The sequence below is a fragment of the Ranitomeya variabilis genome, chromosome 2, assembly GCF_051348905.1.
Source record: "Ranitomeya variabilis isolate aRanVar5 chromosome 2, aRanVar5.hap1, whole genome shotgun sequence".
In the NCBI taxonomy this organism is placed as follows: Eukaryota; Metazoa; Chordata; class Amphibia; order Anura; family Dendrobatidae; genus Ranitomeya; species Ranitomeya variabilis.
Window position 1 is genome coordinate 128,875,800 of NC_135233.1, and position 24,969 is coordinate 128,900,768.

Consider the following 24,969-nt stretch of genomic DNA (forward strand, 5'->3'; position numbering starts at 1 on the left):
TGTCCTGCTAGTGAAAGCGACCAATCACAGCTTTTCTCTGCAGGTTTAGGCTTTTTGTGCACTCTGCACATCTGGGCTTTAAGATGTAGCCAGAGGTAAAATGCAGGCCAAGGGGTAAGGGCGGCCAGTCATTTCACACTGCGTTATGTGTATTTATCACGTACAACAAGGAGGGGTCCTTTCTTTTGCTAGGTTGCCAATCACTTGTTCTGATAGGCGTGTAATACAGTATAATAATTGCTGTGTCCGCAGAATATATACTATGTCCATGCACTTATATTCTCCTAGGCTAGTGATTAAGGTAACATATTCTTGACCATTGGCCTAGTCTAATACTCTATGTTAAGTTGCATAATTATAGTATTGTTACTAAAGGGTTTGTCTTGTAATATGGCAGGATTTATTCTCATTATGTGGATTTTCTTCCTTGCAGCTGCTTTCTGCATTGCTTTAATCCCTCTGAAAGCCGGAGGAGTGACTGCTCCAGTAAGGAGGGAAATAGGAGAGCAGGGCAGGCCAGACAGGTGCTGGTAGTGGGGGACTCAATTATCAGGGGAACAGATAGGGCAATCTGTCACAAAGACAGGGATCGTCGGACGGTGTGCTGCCTACCTGGCGCTCGAGTCCGACACATCGCTGATCGGGTTGACAGGTTATTGGGAGGGGCTGGTGAGGACCCAGCGGTCATGGTGCACATTGGCACAAATGACAAAGTTAGAGGTAGGTGGAAGGTCCTTAAAGATGATTTCAGGGAATTAGGCTGCAAGCTGAAAGCAAGGACCTCCAACGTGGTATTTTCCGAAATACTGCCTGTACCACGTGCCACGCCAGAGAGGCAACAGGAGATTAGGGAGGTTAATAAGTGGCTCAAGAATTGGTGTAGGAAGGAGGGGTTTGGGTTCCTGCAGAACTGGGCCGACTTCTCAGTTGGCTACAGGCTCTACGCTAGGGACGGGCTGCACCTCAATGGGGAAGGTGCAGCTGTGCTGGGGGAGAAAATGGCTAGAAGGTTGGAGGAGTGTTTAAACTAGGGATTGGGGGGGGAGCGTATTCATTTTATAGGAGGGGAAGATAGTGCAGATAGAGACCTGGGCACAAATAAGGAAGTTGGGGGTGGCGGTGGCATGGGGGGTGGGGTTAGAACAGTTAGTAATTTAAGAAAGAATAGAGGTACAGAGAGGAACATCAAGTGCATGTATACTAATGCCAGAAGCCTCGCCAACAAAATGGACGAATTAGAATTAATGTTGTTGGAGCATAATTATGACATGGTGGGGATATCTGAAACATGGCTGGATGAGAGCCATGACTGGGCTGTTAACTTGCAGGGCTATAGCCTTTTCAGAAATGACCGTACAGATAAGCGAGGGGGTGGGGTGTGTCTGTATGTAAAATCGACCTTAAAACCCATCCTGCGTGATAATATAGGTGAATCTAATGAAAATGTAGAGTCCCTGTGGGTGGAGATAAGGGGAGGGGGAAAAAATAATAAATTACTGATAGGGTTTTGTTATAAATCTCCAAAAATAATGGAAGCAATGGAGAATATCCTCGTAAAGCAAATAGATGAAGCTGCGACTCAAGGAGAAGTCATTATTATGGGGGACTTCAACTACCCTGAAATAGATTGGGGAACAGAAACCTGCAGTTCCAGTAAAGGTAATCGGTTTTTGACAACTATGAGAGACAATTACCTTTCACAACTGGTTCAGGACCCAACAAGAAGGGGGGCACTGCTAGACCTAATATTAACCAACAGGCCAGACCGCATATCACATATAAGGGTTGGGGGTCACTTGGGGAATAGTGATCACAAAATAATAAGTTTTCATGTCTCCTTTAATAAGATGTGTAGTAGAGGGGTGACAAGGACACTAAACTTCAGGAGGGCAAATTTCCAACGGATGAGAGAGGATCTTGGTACTATTAACTGGGACGATATCCTGAGGCATAAAAATACACAAAGAAAATGGGAGACGTTTATTAGCATCATGGATAGGACCTGTGCACAGTAAATACCGTATGGGAATAAACATACTAGAAATAGGAGGAAACCAATATGGCTAAATAGAGCTGTAAGGGGCGCAATAAGGGACAAAAAGAAAGCATTTAGAGAATTAAAGGAAGTAGGTAGTGAGGAGGTATTAAATAAATACAGAAAATTAAATAAATTCTATAAAAAGCAAATCAAGGCAGCAAAGATTGAGACAGAGAGACTCATTGCCAGAGAGAGCAAAAATAATCCCAAAATATTCTTTAACTACATAAATAGTAAGAAACTAAAAAATGATAGTGTTGGCCCCCTTAAAAATAGTCTGGGTGAAATGGTGGATGAGGATGAGGAAAAAGCCAATATGCTAAATGACTTTTTTTCATCAGTATTTACAAAAGAAAATCCCATGGCAGCCAATATGACTAGTGATAAAAATTCCCAATTAAAGGTTACCTGCTTAACCCAGCAGGAAGTACGGCGGCGTCTAAAAATCACTAAAATTGACAAATCTCCGGGCCCGGATGGGATACACCCCCGAGTACTGCAGGAATTAAGTACAGTCATTGATAGACCATTATTTTTTAATCTTTAAAGAGTCCATAATAACAGGGTCTGTACCACAGGACTGGCGTATAGCAAATGTGGTGCCAATATTCAAAAAGGGGACAAAAACTGAACTCGGAAATTATAGGCCAGTAAGTTTAACCTCTACTGTGGGTAAAATCCTGGAGGGCATTCTAAGGGATGCTATACTGGAGTATCTGAAGAGGAATGACCTCATGACCCAGTATCAGCACGGGTTTACTAGGGACCGTTCATGTCAGACCAATTTGATCAGCTTCTATGAAGAGGTAAGTTTCGGACTGGACCAAGGGAGCCTAGTGGATGTAGTGTATATGGACTTTTCAAAAGCTTTTGATACGGTGCCACACAAAAGGTTGTTACATAAAATGAGAATAATGGGGATAGGAGAAAATATGTGTAAGTGGATTGAGAGCTGGCTCAGGGATAGGAAACAAAGGGTGGTTATTAATGGAGCACATTCGGACTGGGTCGCGGTTAGCAGTGGGGTACCACAGGGGTCAGTATTAGGCCCTCTTCTTTTTAACATTTATTAATGACCTTGTAGGGGGCATTCAGAGTAGAATTTCAATATTTGCAGATGACACTAAACTCTGCAGGGTAATCAATACAGAGGAGGACAATTTTATATTACAGGATGATTTATGTAAACTAGAAGCTTGAGCTGATAAATGGCAAATGAGCTTTAATGGGGATAAATGTAAGGTCATGCACTTGGGTAGAAGTAATAAGATGTATAACTATGTGCTTAATTCTAAAACTCTGGGTAAAACTGTCAATGAAAAAGACCTGGGTGTATGGGTGGATGACAAACTCATATTCAGTGGCCAGTGTCAGGCAGCTGCTACAAAGGCAAATAAAATAATGGGATGCATTAAAAGAGGCATAGATGCTGATGAGGAGAACATAATTTTACCTCTATACAAGTCACTAGTGCGACCACACTTAGAATACTGTGCACAGTTCTGGTCTCCGGTGTATAAGAAAGACATAGCTGAACTAGAGCGGGTGCAGAGAAGAGCGACCAAGGTTATTAGAGGACTGGGGGGTCTGCAATACCAAGATAGGTTATTACACTTGGGGCTATTTAGTTTGGAAAAACGAAGGCTAAGGGGTGATCTTATGTTAATGTATAAATATATGAGGGGACAGTACAAAGACCTTTCTGATGATCTTTTTAATCATAGACCGGTGACAGGGACAAGGGGGCATCCTCTACGTCTGGAGGAAAAAAGGTTTAAGCATAATAACAGACGCGGGTTCTTTACTGTAAGAGCAGTGAGACTATGGAACTCTCTGCCGTATGATGTTGTAATGAGTGAGTCATTACTTAAATTTAAGAGGGGACTGGATAACTTCCTGGAAAAGTATAATGTTACAGGGTATATATATTAGATTCTTTGATAGGGCGTGGATCCAGGGAACTAGTCTGATTGCCGTATGTGGGGTCGGGAAGGAATTTTTTTCCCCATGGTGGAGCTTACTCTTACCACATGGTTTTTTTTTTGCCTTCCCCTGGATCAACATGTTAGGGCATGTTAGGCTATGGGTTGAACTAGATGATCTTAAAGTCTTCCTTCAACCTTAATAACTATGTTACTATGTTACTAGGTGGAGGGCGGATTACTATTGCCCATTCATTAAATTTTGGGCAGATGCACATGGTGAGGATACTGCTCACTTAATCCTGTAGGAGTGGAATACACTGTGTGCAGAATTATTAGGCAAGTTGTATTTTGATCACATGATACTTTTTATACATGTTGTCCTACTCTAAGCTGTTCAGGCTTGAGAGCCAACTACCAATTAAGTAAATCAGGTGATGTGCATCTCTGTAATGAGGAGGGGTGTTGTCTAGTGACATGAAAACCCTATATAAGGTGTGCTTAATTATTAGGCAACTTCCTTTCTTTTGGCAAAATGGGTCAGAAGAGAGATTTGACGGGCTCTGAAAAGTTCAAAATTGTGAGATGTCTTGCAGAGGGATGCAGCAGTCTTGAAATTGCCAAACTTGTGAAGCGTGATCACCGAACAATCAAGCGTTTCATGGCAAATAGCCAACAGGGTCGCAAGAAGAGTGTTGGGCAAAAAAGGAGCAAAATAACTGCGCATGAATTGAGGAAAATCAAGCGTGAAGCCATTTGCCACCAGTTTTGCCATATTTCAGATGCAATGTTACTGGAGTAACAAAAAGCACAAGGTGTGCGATACTCAGGGACATGGCCAAGGTAAGGAAGGCTGAAAAACAACCACCTTCGGACAAAAAACATAAGATAAAACGTCAAGACTGGGCCAAGAAATATCTTAAGACTGACTTTTCAAAGGTTTTATGGACTGATGAAATGAGATTGACTCTTGATGGGCCAGATGGATGGATCAGTAAAGGGCAGAGAGCTTCACTCCGACTCAGATGCCAGCAAGTTGGAGGTGGGGTACTGGTATGGGCTGGTATCAAAGATGAACTTGTGGGACCTTTTCGGTTTGAGGATGGAGTGAAGCTCAACTTCCAGACCTACTGCCAGTTTCTGGAAGACAACTTCTTCAAGCAGTGGTACAGGAAGAAGTCGGCATCGTTCAAGAAAAACATGATTTTCATGCAGGACAATGCTCCATCATATGCCTCCAACTACTCCACAGTGTGGCTGGCCAGTAAAGGTCTTAAAGAAGAAAAAATAATGACATGGCCCCCTTGTTCACCTGATCTGAACCCCATAGTGAACCTGTGGTCCCTCATAAAATGTGAGATCTACAGGGAGGGAAAACAGTCCACCTCTCGGAACAGTGTCTGGGAGGCTGTGGTGGCTGCTGTACGCAATGTTGATCATAAACAGATCAAGCAACTGACAGAATCTATGGATGGAAGGCTGTTGACTGTCATCATAAAGAAAGGTGGCTATATCGGTCACTCATTTTTGGGGGTTTTGGTTTTGCATGTCAGAAATGTTTATTTCTAAATTTTGTGCAGTTATATTGGTTTACCTGGTAAAAATAAACAAGTGAGATGGGAATATATTTGTTTTTTATTAAGTTGCCTAATAATTCTGCACAGTAATAGTTACCTGCACAAACAGATATCCTCCTAACATAGCCAAATCTAAAAAAACCCCACTCCAACTTCCAAAAATATTAAGCTTTGATATTTGAGTGTTTTGGGTTGATTGAGAATATAGTTGTTGGTCAATAATAAAAATAATCCTCTAAAATACAACTTGCCTAATAATTCTGCACACAGTGTAGATGGATCTTCCATTTACTGTGTCAACATTGACTGTGGCCAAGAAACACTGTGACAACTCAGCCGCCCTATGGGATCTGGAGTGTGCTGGACTGTGTTAAATTAGTGACATTCTAGTCATCCAATCTTTTGACTGACGTCCCTGCTGTTCCATCTAGACTAGTCTGCAGGCGTTTCCCCAGGAGCCTCCCATCCTTAATCAATTGCAAGGCATTTAGCTGGCTAGATGTTAGTAGTCAGTGTCAGCTGTAGCTTTGCTTAACTTAGGTATGTATTCTTAGCCCTGTGTCTCTTTCCTGTGAGCTTGTTGCCAGATCTATGATTTGTTGTGACTATTCTTGTAGATTATCCCTCCAGCCCTTGACTTCAGGTCTCTGACCCTGGAATTGGCCTTTGACTATTCATTTTATTTACTCACTTTACTCACATTTTACTGTCTTGACTTACTCTTCTGGATTATGACCCTGAACTGCTACCTGACCATGACTTTTTCTTACTCCTCTGTACTATGAGTATCCTGGCATCTTACCTCGGACCTCCTGACTACCCTAACTCATGGTTTGTTCGTGAGTAGTGACTCAGCGTTACAATTTGGCTAAAACGTTTTTCATGATATCTCCTCCTATTACACATAAGTTACTACTCCCAGTACCGGAAAACTGAGACCTAAATCTTTTTCTGATTCAGCTAATATCCCAGTGCTCAGAAGAATACAGCCAGATATCAATTCTTCCCTCTTCTCACCACTGATCCTACTATTCTAAATTAACGCTGATCAATACAATATATATGTGCCTCTTAACATCTTCATTCACAAAGCGCAAAGTGCAGAAATATTATGTCAGAAAGCTGGGAGAGAGGACATCTCCATCATGGCTCAGAAGCAAATCCTTCACCGCTGTGCCATTTTCTTAGGTGGGCAGATATCCACCATTAGTTGAGGACCTTAGACATCATTAGCACAGTCTTCTGCATGCCGTCTAGGAGACAGCTGGAAGCAGGGCTACTTCTCTGAGAGGAGATATTGGACCCCTGGTGTACCGAGTCCCTGCACGACTATACTCTGTAACATGGATTAAAGGAGATGTTCACATATGAAAGTTTTGTTCACAATCGTCCAGCATGATATAAAATAATGTCCTACTGATCCCCACTGCTCCTGTCCTAATTCTCCCCAGATTCTTGCAGGTCTCTTGTAAATTCTGATTTGACCATACAGACATGTGACCATTGCAGCCAACCAGTCAATTTGTTGGTCACTAGTGTGACCAGTCAATGATCACATGCCCATAATGTCAAGGAACATGGGCAAAGATAGAAGAGGAGCAGTTGGGATTGGTTGTATATTTTATTTTTTATTGTACACCAAGCTGGAGGATTTGGGAACAAAATTTTAACAGGTATACAAACCTTTTGAAGAGAACCTGACACCTGATACATACTGTCCAATCCATGGGCAGCATGCAACAGTCACTGGCTGTATGATTCCAGCCAGGTATGCCTGACTCTGAAACACCGGGGACCAATACCTCGCTTACAAACTAGTTGGACAGGTGGGTCCCCCAGCCCATTGCCTTGGACTGAAAGGTCTCTGCCTACATAATAATAATAATAATAATCTTTATTTTTATATAGCGCTAACATATTACGCAGCGCTTTACAGGTTGCACACATTATCATCTCTGTCCCCAATGGGGCTCACAATCTAAATTCCCTATCAGTATGTCTTTGGAATGTGGGAGGAAACCGGAGTACCCGGAGGAAACCCACGCAGACACGGAGAGAACATACAAACTCTTTGCAGATGTTGTCCAAGGTGGGATTAGAACCCAGGACTCCAGTGCTGCAAGGCTGCTGTGCTAACCACTACGCCACCGTGCTGCCCATGCTACATGCGCATATAGGCATGCCCACGGATTGTGCATGCTGCCCTAGGATTGTGGATTCTGCCCTTGGATTGTGAATTCTGCCAACAGATTGGACAGCATGTTTCAGGTGACAGCAGGGCCGGGACGAGGGCCAGGTGGGTTAGGTCACCTCACACAGGAGGACAGGGCGTGAAACGAATTGAAGAATATTACAAAAAAAATCCTTTCTCCTCTGATTGATGGAAGCCCTTAAGAAATTAGTGCTTTTATCAATATGAGGAGAGCGATGCTCACAGTTACAGGGGGACAGAGAGCAGTGAGTGCGGCTGACATAAGTCACTGCACCTCCGTCCTGTTACTCCAGGTGCGACCATGGTGGGTCCTGAGCAGACATCCCCTATACTCTGCGTCGTTCACAGCGATCATGATCTCAGATAAGCTGCATCCACAGCAAGGAGAGAGAAAACATGATAGTAATGGAGAAGGGGTGATAAGGGGTAGAAGAGTGAGGGAATCCACACCAGGAGGGAAACAAGGGTGCGAAGGGGGGGGGGGGGATTATAGCATTAGGGGAACAAGTGGAGGAGGTAGGTGACAGTAAAGAGACAAAAATAGGGGGATGGCAGGATTGTTACTGACCTCACTAACAAACATATAGAAGGGAAGAATTTGACAGACTTAGCTCTGCTACATCTGACAAGGTTTTGACAGCTGACATTTCAGCAAAGGCGCACAACAGTAGTGGTAGTCACCCAATACACTCTTGGTAATCAATCTGTGTATAAAGCAAAGAGTACACTAAAACGTAACCTTTAATTTAGCTTGATATAAGAAGAAAACCCAAGATGGGCTGGGAAGCAACTTACGGTAACTAATCTGCCTAGTGCACCAAAATACGCTGTCACGGCCCTAGGTGTCAGGTTCACTTTCAGAAAACATATATTGTAGTTACCGTATTTGCTGGAAAAATAGAGATTAAAGATCCTGTAACATGAATGTAATCATATGCTACAATAGTAGTTTCTATGTATATACTAAGTTAAGTAAACACAGAAAGAAAACGAGTTATTAGTGTAGGGTGGATCTACTACACAGAAGAACCAGACACTGGTTTTATGGGTCTTATGTGAAATATGAGATAAGACAGAGTGCAGGAGGCGTACCTTCACACACTGGGCAGCATTCTCCGGGCACTTTCACGGGTTTCAGACAGCTCTGACCACATGCTGTAGCAACGCAATGTGGCTCGCCGTTAATGCACTGGCAGAACGTACAGTCGTCTTCCCTCCAGCGATCACCATGGCTTCTTATCTGTCCATTAGCGTAACAACCAGCAGGATCATGGACTGGGTACACGGGATCTGCACGGAAAACAAACAGTGCTGTATGATATTAATAGTAGTAGGAATTCTACTGTAAGGTATAGAAAGAAAACAAGCATTAAAGAACTTCCAAACACCATTTTCATATTCTTTGTATGTTATGAGCCCACAGATTTACATTCAGGTTTTCAGCCTCTTTAAAAACCGTCTGATATTTGTAATGCATTGATACAAATGATAATTGCTCAGCCAATCACTGCCCTCAGTGAAGACACGCCTCAGACACTGATTGGCTGAGAGACAGTACTAGGACTAGAAACTGCAGGGGAGCTGAGCAGCGTTGGGACAGAAGTGGTGGGGATCACTGGCCGTTGCTTCTATCCAGCTCTCAGCCATTGGTGATTTGTTTTCTTCCTAAGCCCTTTAATCTAGTTTACCTTTTATTTTTACTGATCTTGAGTTAACACCTTTGTTATTGCAGAACTGCATCCACTACATTTAGAGCTGAAAAGCTGATCACTGCCTGCTTGTTCAGTGTCTGCGCTATACAGTGCAATTCTGGAGAACTTTGTCTGACTAATGTAATACTAACTTATCATAGAGGCTTATAAAAGCTGTAAATGGCTGCCTCCTCCCACCTTCTTAACAAAGATTTGGGGTCACTCTGTATTCACTGTTAGGGGGCCTGTTACCAAATCAAAAGTGATCAGTTTTTGCTCTAACTTTCTTCTTTCTGCTCCCCTGAGTACTTTTTTCTTTTTAATCCACTATATGGTTTCAAAGATATGGGTAATTTTTTTTTAGCGTTAATGTTTATGGTCTTTACCAGGGGTCTTTAGGCTGCTCTGTATTAGTACCCTGTGAGCAACGTCCTCTTTGTGAAAAATCATAAAAAATTAGCAATAAATAAAAAGGCTCATATCCCTGGAACTGTATGGATTTTTTAAAGAAAAACCTCAAAATGACTTATCAAGAGGAGCATAAAGTAACATCAAAATCAGTCCCAGTTTGTCCTGGTGATAGGTCCTCTTTAAGGTGGAGAAGAGTAGGTGGAGAAGAGTTCTCTTCTTAGTAGCTTTTATCTGCACAATGTAACTATATTTATGTATGTATATATATATATATATATATATATATATATATATATATATATATATATATATATATTTTTTTTATTTACTTTTTTTTTTTCTTTTTTTTCTCCCACCATTATTTTTATTTATTTATTAATTTATTTATTTTTTGGGGGGGCCGTTCGGGCCTAATAGTCAACAAGCCTGCCATTAAAACATGCTGTGCTTACATCAGGGTAACATATTCCGTCAACAAGTTCTCTCCGACATTTCTAGGGGCAAATAGAGGAGGAACAACTGTTTAAAAAACTTCCACATTACCAGCTTTGATTAACTTCCAGAGACCCTGTCTCGTCAGTCTCTTATTGGCACTGTTCAGTATACGGTATAGAAGAACTCAATTTCAATTCAATTATCTGCCCAACTAATTCTATCTTCTGCTATCATTAATCTTAATGAAGACTTACAGGAACATCTTAATTTCACAAGTTCTGATTGTAGGAATGGAAGATCGCTGTCAATAATAATTTATGCATGCCCTTGCTGCACTGATAATGAAACAGAAGGAAAAGAAAACTCAGGCTGATGTCTCGCTGCTGATTTGTGGATGTTTAATTGTAGAGAAAACATGTACACAAGCGAAGCGGAGTTTTATTTTGCCATTTGTTTATGTCTTTATATCTTCTAAACGACACATTTTTTTTAAGTGCCGGGGACACAACAATTAAATACTTTTTACTCCAATGATCTCAGGATAGTAAATGAGCTGACAAGCTGACAATCCATTTTTCTTACAAAGATTCACCCCCTCAAAAAAAAAAAAAACCTTAACAAGGTCTCCTGCTGCTGTTTGGTCTCCCAACCAGCTGTAATCTAAGAAGATGGTGCCAACATGTGTTTAATTTCCAGGGAACAGCGAAAATGTAACATTTCATGTAAATGCTTCAATTATAGGCTGGGGCCACACGACTGACAGTCGCTCAGTGCTGCTGCTACATTGCAGTTTATACAAGTGAATGGGTCTACAGTGCAAAGCCCAAACTACTGCAACTTGCAAAAACTCCAACTGAGCCAGATTTTTGCGACTTGCTTGTCGCTGTTTTGCAGGTGTCACAATGTGCCCGCCTTCACTGGTATAGCGCTGCGATGAAGTAGCAGTAATGAGCCAACAGCCGCAGCACCCAAAGTCACCATGTAGCCCTAGCCTTAAGAAAGCGTTGCTAATTTCCAAATTGCTTAAGTTAAAACGTAATGTGTGTTTTATGAGTTTTCTTTCGTTCATTCATTTTTTCAATGTATATCCTTATTCTATAAAAAAAGACTTCTGACATAACGCATCAAAAAGCTGTTCCTAGAGCACAAGGTGTTTTAAAGAAAATACTAGAAAAGGGTAAAAATGAACAGACATGACAAAAAATAGCAATACAACGACTCTCTTAGAACTAATTTTTATATTTCCCCATTAAATTTGACATAATTTTTGCCCACACCATTTTTTTTCTGCAAAAGAAGAGACGAAAATAAACAACCCCCCAAAACAAAAAGTGAATTTGCTCCTAAAAAAGAAGTCAGCCTAAGATGTCTCCTTTACCTTCCTAAGTCCTATATTTATTGAGATGAGCTTTGATATCCATATTTTGATCTGACCTAATACCCATTTAGACAGGTCAATAATAGGGGAACGCTCTTTCCCAACTATCAGCCCATCTGAATAGTACAGTAATCACCCAACAAATAAGCAAAACACTCATTCATCAGGTGTAATGATTTTTAAAGAGAATCTGTCACCCCAAAATTCACCTATGAGCTAAGCCCACCGGCATCAGAGGCTTATCTACAGCATTCTGTAATGCATTCTGTAATGCTGTAGATAAGCCCCCGATGTCACCTGAAAAATAAGAAAAACAGGTTATATTATACTCACCCAGGGGCGGTCCCTGTGCGGTCCGGTCCGATGGGCGTCGCAGTCCGGGTCCAGCACCTCCCATCTTCATACGATGTCCTCTTCTTTTCTTCCTGCCGCGGATCCTGCACAGGCGTACTTTGTCTGTCCTGTTGAGGGCAGAGCAAAGTACTGCAGTGCGCAAGCGCCGGGAAAGGTCAGAGAGGCCCAGCGCCTGCGCACTGCAGTACTTTGCTCTGCCCTAAACAGGACAGATAAAGTACAACTGCGCCGGAGCCACGAAGGAAGACAAGAGGACGTCATCGTATGAAGATGGGAGGCCCCGGACCGGACCGCAATGCCCATTGGACCGGACCGCAGCGGGACAACCCCTGGGTGAGTATAATATAACTTGTTTTTCTTATCTTTCAGGTGACATAGGGGGCTTATCTACAGCATTATAGAATGCTGTAGATAAGCCTCTGATGCCGGTGGCCTTAGCTTATAGGCAAATTTTGGGGTGACAGATTCCCTTTAAGCAGGCTTAAAGGAAGTCAGCAAGTTTTTGTTAAGTAATCTGAGGGCAACATGTGGTAGGGGCTGAGACACTGATTTCAGTGAGGTATCACTTATTAGGCTGTGTGCTGTTGTTTCAATACAAGGAGTGTTTTACCAACAAGAGATTCACTGCCAGACTGGTGTCCCGTGAAACCTGATACAACCACACCCCCAGCACTGATTAGCAACTTACTGTCTATATACAATGTACACTGAAAGCTGTAGTGTGGGCGGGGTTAGCTTTCTGAGCTCTGCTACTTGTTACATGTAAAAGCTATGATTGTGTCACTACTGCTGCACCCAGTAACCTACACTGTGTTCCAATTTATTATGCAAATTGGATTTAAGTGTCAAAGATTTCATTGTTTTGTATTTCAAATAAATTCGTGGATGGTATTGTGTCTCAGGGCTCAATGGATCACTGAAATCAATCTTAAACACGTGATAATTAGTTTTCCAGGTGATTCTAATTAAAGGAAAGCTACTTAAAAATGATGTTCCACATTATTAAGCAGGCCACAGGTTTCAAGCAATATGGGAAATAAAAAGGATCTCTCTGCTGTTGAAAAGAGTTAAATAGTGCAATGCCTTGGACAAGGTATGAAAAAATTAGATATTTCATGAAAACTTAAGAGGGATCGTCATACTGTGAAGAGATTTGTGACTGAAACAGAGCACAGACAGAGATCATGCAGATAAAAGCATAATGAGGAAGGTTTCTGCCAGACAAATTAATTGGATTAAGAGAGCAGCTGCTAAAATACCATTACAAAGCAGCAAACAGATATTTGAAGGTGCTGATGCCTCTGGACTCCCTCGAACCTCAAGGTGTAGGATCCTTCAAAGGCTTGCTGTGGTGCATGAACCTACTACTCGGCCACCCCTAAACAGTGTTCACAAGCAGAAATGGATGAAGTGGGCCCAGACATACATGAAGACTAATTATCAAACAGTCTTGTTTACTGATGAGTGTCGGGCAACCCTGGATGGTCCAGATGGATGGAGTAGCGGATGGTTGGTGGATGGCCACCATGTCCCAACAAGCCTGCAACATCAGCAAGGAGGTGGAGGAGTCATGTTTTGGGCCGGAATTATGGGGAAACAGCTGGTAGGGCCCTTTAAGGTTCCTGAAGGTGAGAAAATGACCTCTGCAAAGTAAATAGAGACAACTTTCTTCCATGGTATAAAAAGCAGAAATGTGCCTTCAGGAGCAAAATCATATTCATGCATGACAATGCACTATCTCATGCTGCAAAGAATACCTCTGAGTCATTGGCTGCTATGGGAATAAAAGGAGATAAACTCATGGTGTGGCCACCATCTTCCCCTGACCTCAACCCTATAGAGAACCTTTGAAGTATTATCAAGCAAAAAGATCTATGAGGTTGGGAGGCAGTTCACATCAAAACAGCAGCTCTGGGAGGCTATTCTGGCTTCATGCAAAGAAATACAAGCAGAAACTCTCCAAAAACTCAGAAGTTCAATGGATGCAAGAATTGTGAAGGTGATATCAAAGAAGGGTTCCTATGATAACATGTAACTTGGCATGTTAGGATGTTTTGGAGTTAAATAGCTTTTTTGTTCAGTGAATGTGACCTCCTAATGCTGCAGATTCAACAAATGAGCATTTTCAGTTCTATAAAACATATCAAATGTTTAGAAATTCTACTGTGCCTAATAATTTGGAACAGTCCATTCTGAGTTTTTATACATTTTGGAGATTATACGCTCCCTAACAGAAGTTATTTCACTTATCCATGTTATGTAAATAAAAGCTTATAACCTGAAGTTAAATTCATCCATTGGTTGTATACATTATTCTTTTGAAAGCTGAAACCCTCCGAAATGTGGTTTAGGTTGAGAAAATAAATTGGCATCAATCCAGAAATATTGATCAGTTAATGGACACAGAATGGTCAGATTTTGGCAAGACAAAAGTTTTGTCGCCCACAGAAAGTAATGTGATATTTAAACAAATAATTAAATTAAAATACAAATATATGTTGCATAACATTGGTGAATGAAGTTGTGGTGCTATTAGAGTCATATTTAATATTTTGTGTGACTTCCATGAGCTTCAAGGACTGCATCCATGCGGTTCAACATTGATTCATACAATTTATTAATGAAGTCATCAGGAATAGCAAAGAATGCAATCTTACATGCCTCCCAGAGTTCATCTAGATTCTTTGGTTTTGTCTTCCAAGCTTACTCTTTCATCCTACCCCAAACATGCTCAATGATGTTCATGTCAGGTGACTGGGCTGGCCAGACCTTGAGCACCTTGATCTTTTTTGCCTGGAGGAACTTTGTTGTGAGATGGATGTATGAGATGGAGCACCATCCTGCTGCAGAATTTGACCCCTTTTATGATTTGGAATATTAGAGGTAGCTAATACTTCCTGATATTTTAGGCTATTGATATTGCCTTCCACCTTGCAAATGTTTCGCACACCCCATACTGAATGTAACCCCAGACCATGATCTTTCCACCTCCAAATTTAACTGTTTTCTGGGTGCATTTTGGATCCATACGGGCTCCAGTAGGTCTCCTGCAGTATTTGCGGCAGCTGTGGTGTAATTCTACTGAAGATTCATCAGAGAAATCCACCTTCTGTCACTTTTCCAGCGTCCATCTGTTTAGTAGGATGTGGGACTTTGCAAATGCCACACGTTTTTTATTTGCCTTTTGTTTTCTGGGCACTGATTCTACCATGGAGGCCATTTCGAGACAGAATCCTACAAACTGTTCTAGTTGACACAGGGACTTGAGGTGACCAGGCCTGTTGGAACTCTGCTGCAGTGGAAGAGGGTCTTGCTTTGGATTTTCTAACCAACAAACGTTCCTCCTGAGCAGTTGTCTTGCGGGGTCTGCCGGACCTGGGCTTGTCAAACACATCTCCAGTCTCTTCAAATTTTTTTTTATTTTTTTGTAATTGACACTGAGACACAATAAAGGTGCCAGCCACCTCTGCAGTGGATCTGGTCTTCAGCCTCTTGATAATCCAGGCTTTGGTCACAGGGTGGAATTTTGGCATGTTGTCAGAGCTCAAGTTGCAGTTGAAGTGAAGGTCTGGGGTGCTGGGATTCTTTTCTACACACACATTAATTAACTGATCATTAAGGCTGGTTTCACATTAGCGTTTTGAGGAGCTGCGGACTTCCTCTGTGAAGCTCTGCCCCCGGCCGCACCTCCACCGCTTGCTCCTCCTACTTCTGCATGCGGCCTGTGTAGCTATCTTTAACATTAGGTACACAGGTCGTACCGCTGTATGCGGATGCTTCCGCATGCATCGTTTTGACGATGCGGCAACCAGCGTAGGACACAGCTGGTAGCAATTTTTTTTCTCCGCATCATCAAAACGACACATGCGGAAGCATCTGCATACAGCGGCACGACCTGCGTACCTAATGTTAAAGATAGGTACGCAGGCCGCATGCAGAAATAGGCGGAGCTAGCGGCTGAGGGTAGGGCTTCACGGAGGAAGTCCGCAGCCCTCCGCAGCTCCTCAAAACGCAAGTGTGAAACTAGCCATACTGAGCACAGGTGAGGATGTAAACTAGAATTGGGTGCATTATATGACCAGGCGACAAAACTTTTGTCTTGCCAAAATCAGACCATTCTGTGTCCGTTAACTGATCAATATTTCTGCATTGATTTATTTTCTTAACCTAAACCATATTTTGGAGGGTTTCAGCTTTCAAAAGAATAATTTATACAACCAATGGATGAATTTAACATCAGGTTATAAGCTTTTATTTACATAACATGGATAAGCGACATAACTTCTGCCAGGGAGTGTACTGTTATCATTGGGAGGTTTCTTCAATAAAATTCGATGTATACTTTAACGGGTGATAACTTTTATTAGACTGAGTGTCATTTGCACCGACCCTTTTGGAAAATCCGAGAAAAATGTCATTTGCATAATAATTTGGAACACGGTGTAAGTGAGACATTGCTGGAATCAGAGACTCTTTTCCTATATTATTCTGCTCTCATATGAGGTAGCTAAAACCTGTTGATTACTTCAAATTGGCTTGCAAGAGCAAACTTTCAAGACAATGGCACTGTAGGATGGATAGATAGATAGATAAAGTACTCATAGAGAGCAGTATAATAAAAACATGGGAAGGGCTCTAACTTTCCTAAAAACATCCCCACTCCTGTCAATGTATGAGATAACGGACGGTAATTGTTAATCAATATGCATGAAGACTGGGATAATAGGATAATGCCCAGATGTGAATATGTTGATAATCTGATGAGTTTCGTTCATGAGATCTACGGTCAGTCATTATTTCGTTGTTCGTATGGTGAAGCACAGATGTGTGACACGGTCTTAGACTTCTTTATCATGACCTGTCTAGGTGGATAAACCTTGCCATAGACACATGTGAGCATTACACTAATTCTCGGTAATCGTCTTGTTACTGACACAAACTGTTACGTTAACCAGAAATAAACTACTCAGCAAGGTGCATGGTCAAGTGCAAGCTCCATCCTGGGGGGAATGACCCTGCCTAGGGCGGATACTTTTCTGTGTGAATGGATGAACGGATCAGTAAGCGGCACCAGGTCCATCAGATGCAGGAGGCAGATGTCTTGGGCAGATGTGCAGCATCTCCGGCTTTATGGGGGAAGTGAGCAGCGATGTTATCAGGCAGCGATGCAGATTGAAGAAAGATATTGGAGGTGACTGAGGAATGAAGATTATATCATTCCCGTGTGATGTGGAACACTTGGAACAAATGCTAGTTATATAAAAAAAACTACATAACGTAAATACAAAGTAAACTGGACAAGCATGTATGTCGATCTTTTCTTTGATTACTCTGGTTATATTTCAATTTTTCTATGTTTATTATGAGTTAATCCATTTTAAATAAAAAACTTTCCAATATACTTTCCGTATCCACTTTTGACAGTTGTCAAGATCTCGGCTTGCATTTAAAAGGAACCTTCACTGTGATGGACACATAGTTGCAGGACTATTTAGGCTCGGTTTTCATATTGCAAACGCACCATAATGGAAAATCGACACCTGCATGAGGTCATTTTTTTTGCTGTAATACCTCTAATTACCAGCAGTGTGAAATTACCGACATATTTTCTGCTGCTGGGAGCAAAGATTCTACTGATTGACAGCAAGTAGAGTTCTTAAAAATGTCAAAATTGTTTAAAAAATATATTGCAACTTTTTGGCTGAAACTAAAAGGCCATTAAAGACCAGTCATAAGGTCTAAAGTGACCAGTTTTTGCTCTTGTTTGTTTCCTGCTGCTCCTCTGTCATGTAGTTTTTTTTTTATTCCTCCATACTGTTTAAAGAGACATGCACCTTTTTTTAATATTAATTCTTATGGTCCCCAAAAGGGAGTGTGACTTACATGATTCTCTTGGGGCATGTCATTAGTCTGCTTTGCATATTACCTTGTGAGCCACGCCCCCTCGTTACAGACTACAAAATTGTGCACTATATGAAAAGGCCCATGTCTCTAGAATCATAAGATGGATTTAAAAAAAAAGTAAAAAAAAAGTAAAAGATTATTCAGCGGAGCATTAAGAATAAAATAAGAGTCAAAACTGACCACTTTTGTCTTGCCATATACATCATGTCCGATCCATCTTTTTCTGCCAGTATACTTTTTCTCCTGTAGTAAGCCATGCAAAGCATCCAGTTCCTTTGGGACTGCAGAATACAAGTAAGTCCACGTGTTTATAAACTCTAGCATCCTATTCACGCGAAGCTGCAGAAAATGGCTGCATTATTTGGGCTCCTGTGTATTCCAATGCCTTGACAGTTTTCTCATTGTTTCCGTGAATTCTTTACCTATTGACTTCAAAGAGGAGACATTGTGACGTGTAAAAAGCTTGTGATGATGTTTCCAGAAAAAACTGAATAGTTCTGCAGATGTGGTAGCGATGAGGCTTTCTGCAGCATTACTACCTGAATGGGTAAATATTTCCTCTGTTGAGTAACAATTGTTTGTAATATTTGTCTCAAATTCTAGTAGTCTAAACAATTGTATTTTTGACAAGTCTAGGGCATGCCACCTGTAACAATCCCGAGGACACTCCAATAAATCTGCTCTGGGAAACAGAATTTTTGACAATTTGTAGCTATGCAGCAGACACTAGGTGCAGACGTCCTGCTGGTCCTCAACAGGTTCCTCACTGTTTGCATCTCCTGGTAATGAGTCCTTACTAATGCTGATAAATGACATTACCTTCACAAACTGGGCAGCACTCCCCTTCTGGCACATAATAGCGGTCACAGTGCAGCTCTCCGCACTGAGCTGAGAAACAGATGGAAACACCTCCTTGACACCGACAGAAGCGGCACGCATCCATACGAAACATATCTCCATCGTAGTACTCCACGTTATTAAATATACATGCTGGCTTTGTCTCTAAAAAGAAAGGATAAGAAAAAAAATGTATTCATTTCTGACAGATACTAAAGAAACCCCTGACCTTATAGAGTTGGTAAAGTAATAAAGAATCTCATTAAAGCGGTTGTCCACTACTAGAGAAACCCTTTCTTAAAGTCTTAAGGCCTATACTCACCTCCTGTGCCGGCTCCGTTCCTGCGGTGTTGGCACTCGCAGTAATGGGGATGTGATGCGGTGCAATGACACACAATACCCGGCGTCCAAACAGCGCTGGCGTTACTGTCTCCGCCTTCGGACAAACTGAACATGAAGAGGAAGTCCAGGCTGCAGCTGATCACTGGCTTCCTTTTCATGTTCAGTTTGTCCAAAAGCGGGGACAGTGACGCCAGTGTCAGGTGTCACAACAGGGCACCACAGACCCGGGAAGAGTGAGTGCCGATACCACAGGAACCGCACCAGCATGGGAGGAGGGTATAGGCCTTATTATGTTAACGGGGCTTAAAGGGAAGGTATTGCGTTTGAAGATCATTAATAAATCAATGTAATGTAGCATAACATGCTGTTATAACCAAGTTTTGATTGCATTTGAAACATATTTTGTGTGTTATAGGATTTTAAAGAAAGCACTGGAGGCTGATATCTTGCTTTCACAATAGCAGCACGACACTATCAGTGTCATAATACGGCACCCCATGGCCATAGTAGATAACAGGTGAATCCGACCCTATCTATTGCAATAGAACTGTCACTGCTGTGAACTGGGCACGCCACTTCCAGCAGAACGGATCCTAGATTGAAGGCTGACTGGAGTAAAGGCCCCGTCACACATAGCGATTTACCAACGATCACGACCAGCGATACGACCTGGCCGTGATAGTTGGTAAGTCGCTGTGTGGTCGCTGGGGAGCTGTCACACAGACAGCTCTCTCCAGCGACCAACGATCAGGGGAACGACTTCGGCATCGTTGAAACTGTTTTCAACGATGCCGAAGTCCCCCTGCAGCACCCCGGTAACCAGGGTAAACATCGGGTTACTAAGCGCAGGGCCGCGCTTAGTAACCCGATGTTTACCCTGGTTACCAAAAAAAACAAACAGTACATACTCACCATCTGATGTCCGTCAGGTCCCTTGCCGTCTGCTTCCCGCTCTGACTGAGTGCAGCCGTACAGTGAGAGCAGAGCGCAGCGGTGACGTCACCGCTGTGCTGTACTTTCACTTTCACTTTGCGGCGCTCAGTCAGTGTGGGAAGCAGACGGCAAGGGACCTGACGGACATCAGATGGTGAGTATGTACTGTTTGTTTTTTTTTTTTACATTTACGCTGGTAACCAGGGTAAACATCGGGTTACTAAGCACGGCCCTGCGCTTAGTAACCCGATGTTTACCCTGGTTACCAGTGAAGACATCGCTGGATCGGTGTCACACACACCGATTCAGCGATGTCAGCGGGACCTCAACGACCAAAAAACGGCCCAGGCCATTCCGACACGACCAGCGAACTCACAGCAGGGGCCGGGTCGCTGGTATGTGTCACACATAGCGAGATCGCTACTGAGGTCGCTGTTGCGTTACAAAACTTGTGACTCAGCAGCGATCTCGCTAGCGATCTCGCTATGTGAGACGGGGCCTTAAAATGCAGGAGAAAAGTACTGGCAGAATAGCAGAGACATCAAGGAGGAACAGTGTACCATTAGCATTATCAGACAGGAGCTGTCAGCTGCTGGGCAGGAGCTGTGATAAATCCCTCAGATAAGATAAGAAGTAGCTGCAGGTCTGCAGCGAATGGCCAGGCATTGGGGAGGGGGGTGAGAGAATCATGTAATCTGGGTGAGAGAGACTGATGGGAGAGACAGTAACTGCTGGTGATAGCAGATCACAGGGCAGTCACCCACAAAATGGTGCTGCCCTGTGATGCTACTCTTCATTCTGCCCCAGGGATACTAGACCACCCAAAAGGGGAGGGAAATGGTGATGTCAGCAGTTACTGCCCCAATTTTGCTGCTAACAATAAAGCTGGTAAGTCTTACTATAGCTGCTTTAGGTCTAAAGCGGAAAATGCTCCCCCTAGTGGAAATTATATATATATATTTGTAAAAAACATATAATATTTTTCAGATAGAAATGTTTGCAAACAGTGCAAACATTGCATTAATACATTTTAATTACTATTTTAAGCTTAATTTCACAAAAAAAACAAACTACAAGAAAACTGGGAGCACCTTACCTTTAACATTTAGTTTAAGAAGGGGTTGTCCTAGTAGTGGACAACCCCTTTAAGGCTAGGTTCACAATTCGACAGTGCTCTATGTCGAGCAATGTCAGAAAAACTATATCCCAACGGGAACTCCGACAATTCCCATTCCGAGCCATTCACTTGAAGCCGTTGGAGGTCGACAGAATCACTGTGGACACTGGTCTCCATACTGGCAGTGTTCATATTTTACAGACAAAAACTGTAATTGAATAGAAATTGTGGGCCCCACAAAAGTATAGAATAGGGGATGGGGTGAAACTAACAGCGGAAAAAAAGATTATGAGATTTTGAAAAGAAAATGTATACAGAATAAAGGTGCACAAGCACAAATAAGGAACAGTAAAAAATGGCTTTATTGAAACATAGTGTGCCAAACAGTTTAAAACAATTAAAAACACAAAAGACACCATTAACAAAAAGCCAACAGGCAGAGTAGCTATATCACATTTTTGTGTATGTTGGATACACACAAAAAGTGATATAGCTGTCTAGAAAAAGACAAATACTGCCAGGATGGAGGCCAGGCAGTGTGCACAGTGACTTTGTTGGCTTCATTCATTGAAATGTCTACAGGGTTTTGTACTTGAAACATACATGAAAGCACTGTTTGGTCTGCGTTATATAAAGACACTTTCCTTAAAGAGGGCCTTTCTTCAAATTTATCAGGCTGAACTTGACACACAAATTAATACATTTTTGTTTTCATTTCGCCTGTCCGTTGCGGATACATTACATCTCACACAGGAGTGGCCCAGAACAGACTTCTCCTGTGTGAGACACATGATGACAGCCTGCTCTCATTGCAGATTGAATAAAACGTTTCTTATGCACAACAGATTTAAGTGTGATTACATCTCACATTCTGAGAAATCTGCTCTCGGCTATGGTGGAAATGTGTTCTTTTCCTTCTGTACTGCTGCCTGCCCACTGGCGGAAGACGTACAGCCCTGACTGGAGTAACATTTCTGGTGGTGGCGCCCACCAGTTGTAAATGCACTAATTCATTGAGTGTCAGGCACCTCTGAATGAACTAGCATCAACACTAGTGTGCACAAAGCTGGTCTTAATAAATCAAGAAAGAAAAGTGGCTAGGCGGTGTAGTTAGGGAAGGATAGGGACTTTTCAATAAAAGTGTATTAGAAAACAGATACAATTATGCCACTAAATAGATAGGGATTTAGATGGAAATTTACTTTTTACCAAACCTTTAAGTACATTTTTCACAATTCAAATGTAAATCCAAATACAAAAAAGGCAAACATCACAACTTATATATTATATGCACATTGCTCTTTGGAAGAAAAATAAATAGTAATACTCATTTGGCCTCAAGTCTTCAATAAAGTCAGTGTATGTCACTTGAGTTATTATACTATTTACCATGCTGTCCTGAAGCAAGCAGCTCACAAGTGACACCTATTATACTTGACTAATACATATATGGGGGCAATCTATCTTATGATGGCCAGACTGCAACTAAGTTAAAGTTGTGCTGAGAGGACGAAAAAAGTCTTTACGATTTATCCGGAGTCTCAGTGGAACATCTATCATCATCTAAGAGGTGAAAGGCTCGAAATGGGCAGAATTTCAGCACTTTCTGTTACCTGCGCCACCTCAGCTCCTACAGCACTTCCATAAATTATATATGCAAGGGAATTTTTTTGAGAAATGATCAAACTGCCTGACAATGGATCGTCTGTACACAGCACTCAACTTTATTACATAAAGGCGCTTAAGATGCAATCTGTGTGCTAGCGCAACCATTGATGTCAAGGCCAGTGGAGCCATCTGGCTAATGAAATTGTCTACAAGGCGCACAAAATGGAATTCATACAAAATTATCCTACTTTGTACATGTCAATGTACAGTACAGACCAAAAGTTTGGACACACCTTCTCATTTAACCCCTTCACCCCCAAGGGTGGTTTGCACGTTATGGACCGGGCCAATTTTTACAATTCTGACCACTGTCCCTTTATGAGGTTATAACTCTGGAACGCTTCAACGGATCCCGGTGATTCTGACAATGTTTTCTCGTGACATATTGTACTTCATGATAGTGGTAAAATTTATTTGATATTACCTGCGTTTATTTGTGAAAAAAAGGGAAATTTGGCGAAAACTTTGAAAATTTCGCAATTTTCCAACTTTGAATTTTTATGCAATTAAATCACAGTGATATGTCACACAAAATACTTAATAAGTAACATTTCCCACATGTCTACTTTACATCAGCACAATTTTGGAACCAAAATTTTTTTTTGTTAGGGAGTTATAAGGGTTAAAATTTGACCAGCAATTTCTCATTTTCACAACACCATTTTTTTTTTAGGGACCACATCTCATTTGAAGTCATTTTGAGGGGTCTATATGATAGAAAATACCCAAGTGTGACACCATTCTAAAAACTGCACCCCTCAAGGTGCTCAAAACCACATTCAAGAAGTTTATCCTTTAGGTGTTTCACAGGAATTTTTGGAATGTTTAAATAAAAATGAGCATTTAACTTTTTTTTCACACAAAATTTACTTCAGCTCCAATTTGTTTTATTTTACCAAGGGTAACAGGAGAAAATGGACCCCAAAAGATGTTGTACAATTTGTCCTGAGTACGCTGATACCCCATATGTGGGGGTAAACCACTGTTTGGGCGCATGACAGAGCTCGGAAGCGAAGGAGCGCCATTTTACTTTTCAATGCAAAATTGACTGGAATTGAGATGGGACACCATGTTGCATTTGGAGAGCCCCTGATATGCCTAAACATTGAAACCCCCCACAAGTGACACCATTTTGGAAAGTAGACCCCCTAAGGAGCTTATCTAGAGGTGTGGTGAGCACTTTGACTCACCAAGTGCTTCACAGAAGTTTATAATGCAGAACCGTAAAAATAAAAAATCATATGTTTTCACAAAAATGATATTTTCGCCCCCAATTTTTTATTTTCCCAAGGGTAAGAGAAGAAATTGGACCCCAAAAGTTGTTGTCCAATTTGTCCTGAGTACGCTGATACCCATATGTGGGGGTAAACCACTGTTTGGGCGCATAGGAGAGCTCGGAAAGGAAGGAGCGCAGTTTGACTTTTCAATGCAAAATTGACAGGAATTGAGGTGGGACGCCATGTTGCGTTTGGAGAGCCACTAATGTGCCTAAACATTGAAACCCCCCACAAGTGACACCATTTTGGAAAGTAGACCCCCTAAGGAACTTATCTAGAGGTGTGGTGAGCACTTTGACCCACCAAGTGCTTCACAGAAGTTTATAATGCAGAGCCATAAAAATAAAACAAACATTTTTTTCCCACAAAAATTATTTTTTAGCCCCCAGTTTTGTATTTTCCCGAGGGTAACAGGAGAAATTGGACCCCAAAAGTTGTTGTCCAATTTGTCCTGAGTACGCTGATACCCCATATGTGGGGGGGAACCACTGTTTTGGCGCATGGGAGGGCTCGGAAGGGATGGAGCGCCATTTTGAATGCAGACTTAGATGGAATGGTCTGCAGGCGTCACATTGCGTTTGCAGAGCCCTAATGTACCTAAACAGTAAAAAAAAAACACAAGTGACACCATTTTGGAAAGTAGACCCCCTAAGCAACTCATCTAGATGTGTTGTGAGAGTTTTGAACCCTCAAGTGTTTCACTACAGTTTATAACGCATAGGCGTGAAAATAATAAAAAAAAAAATTTCCCCCCAAAATTATTTTTTAGCCCCCAGTTTTGTATTTTCACAAGGGTAACAGGAGAAATTGGACCCCAAAAGTTGTTGTCCAATTTGTCTTGAGTACGCTGATACCCCATATGTGGGGGGGAAC

The 24,969-nt window shown here is 41.9% G+C and overlaps 1 protein-coding gene across 1 annotated transcript in view; it reads right to left on the reverse strand.

Moving 5' to 3' along the window:
- Positions 1-24,969, reverse strand: part of CRIM1 (cysteine rich transmembrane BMP regulator 1) — a 957,989-nt gene that overhangs the window by 294,797 nt on the left and 638,223 nt on the right. The window contains exons 6-7 of the mRNA XM_077283003.1: positions 18,742-18,924; positions 8,842-9,039 (exon numbers count right to left, since the gene is read on the reverse strand). Of these exons, the coding sequence (XP_077139118.1) occupies positions 8,842-9,039; positions 18,742-18,924 (381 nt within the window). The remainder of the gene's footprint in view (positions 1-8,841; positions 9,040-18,741; positions 18,925-24,969) is intronic.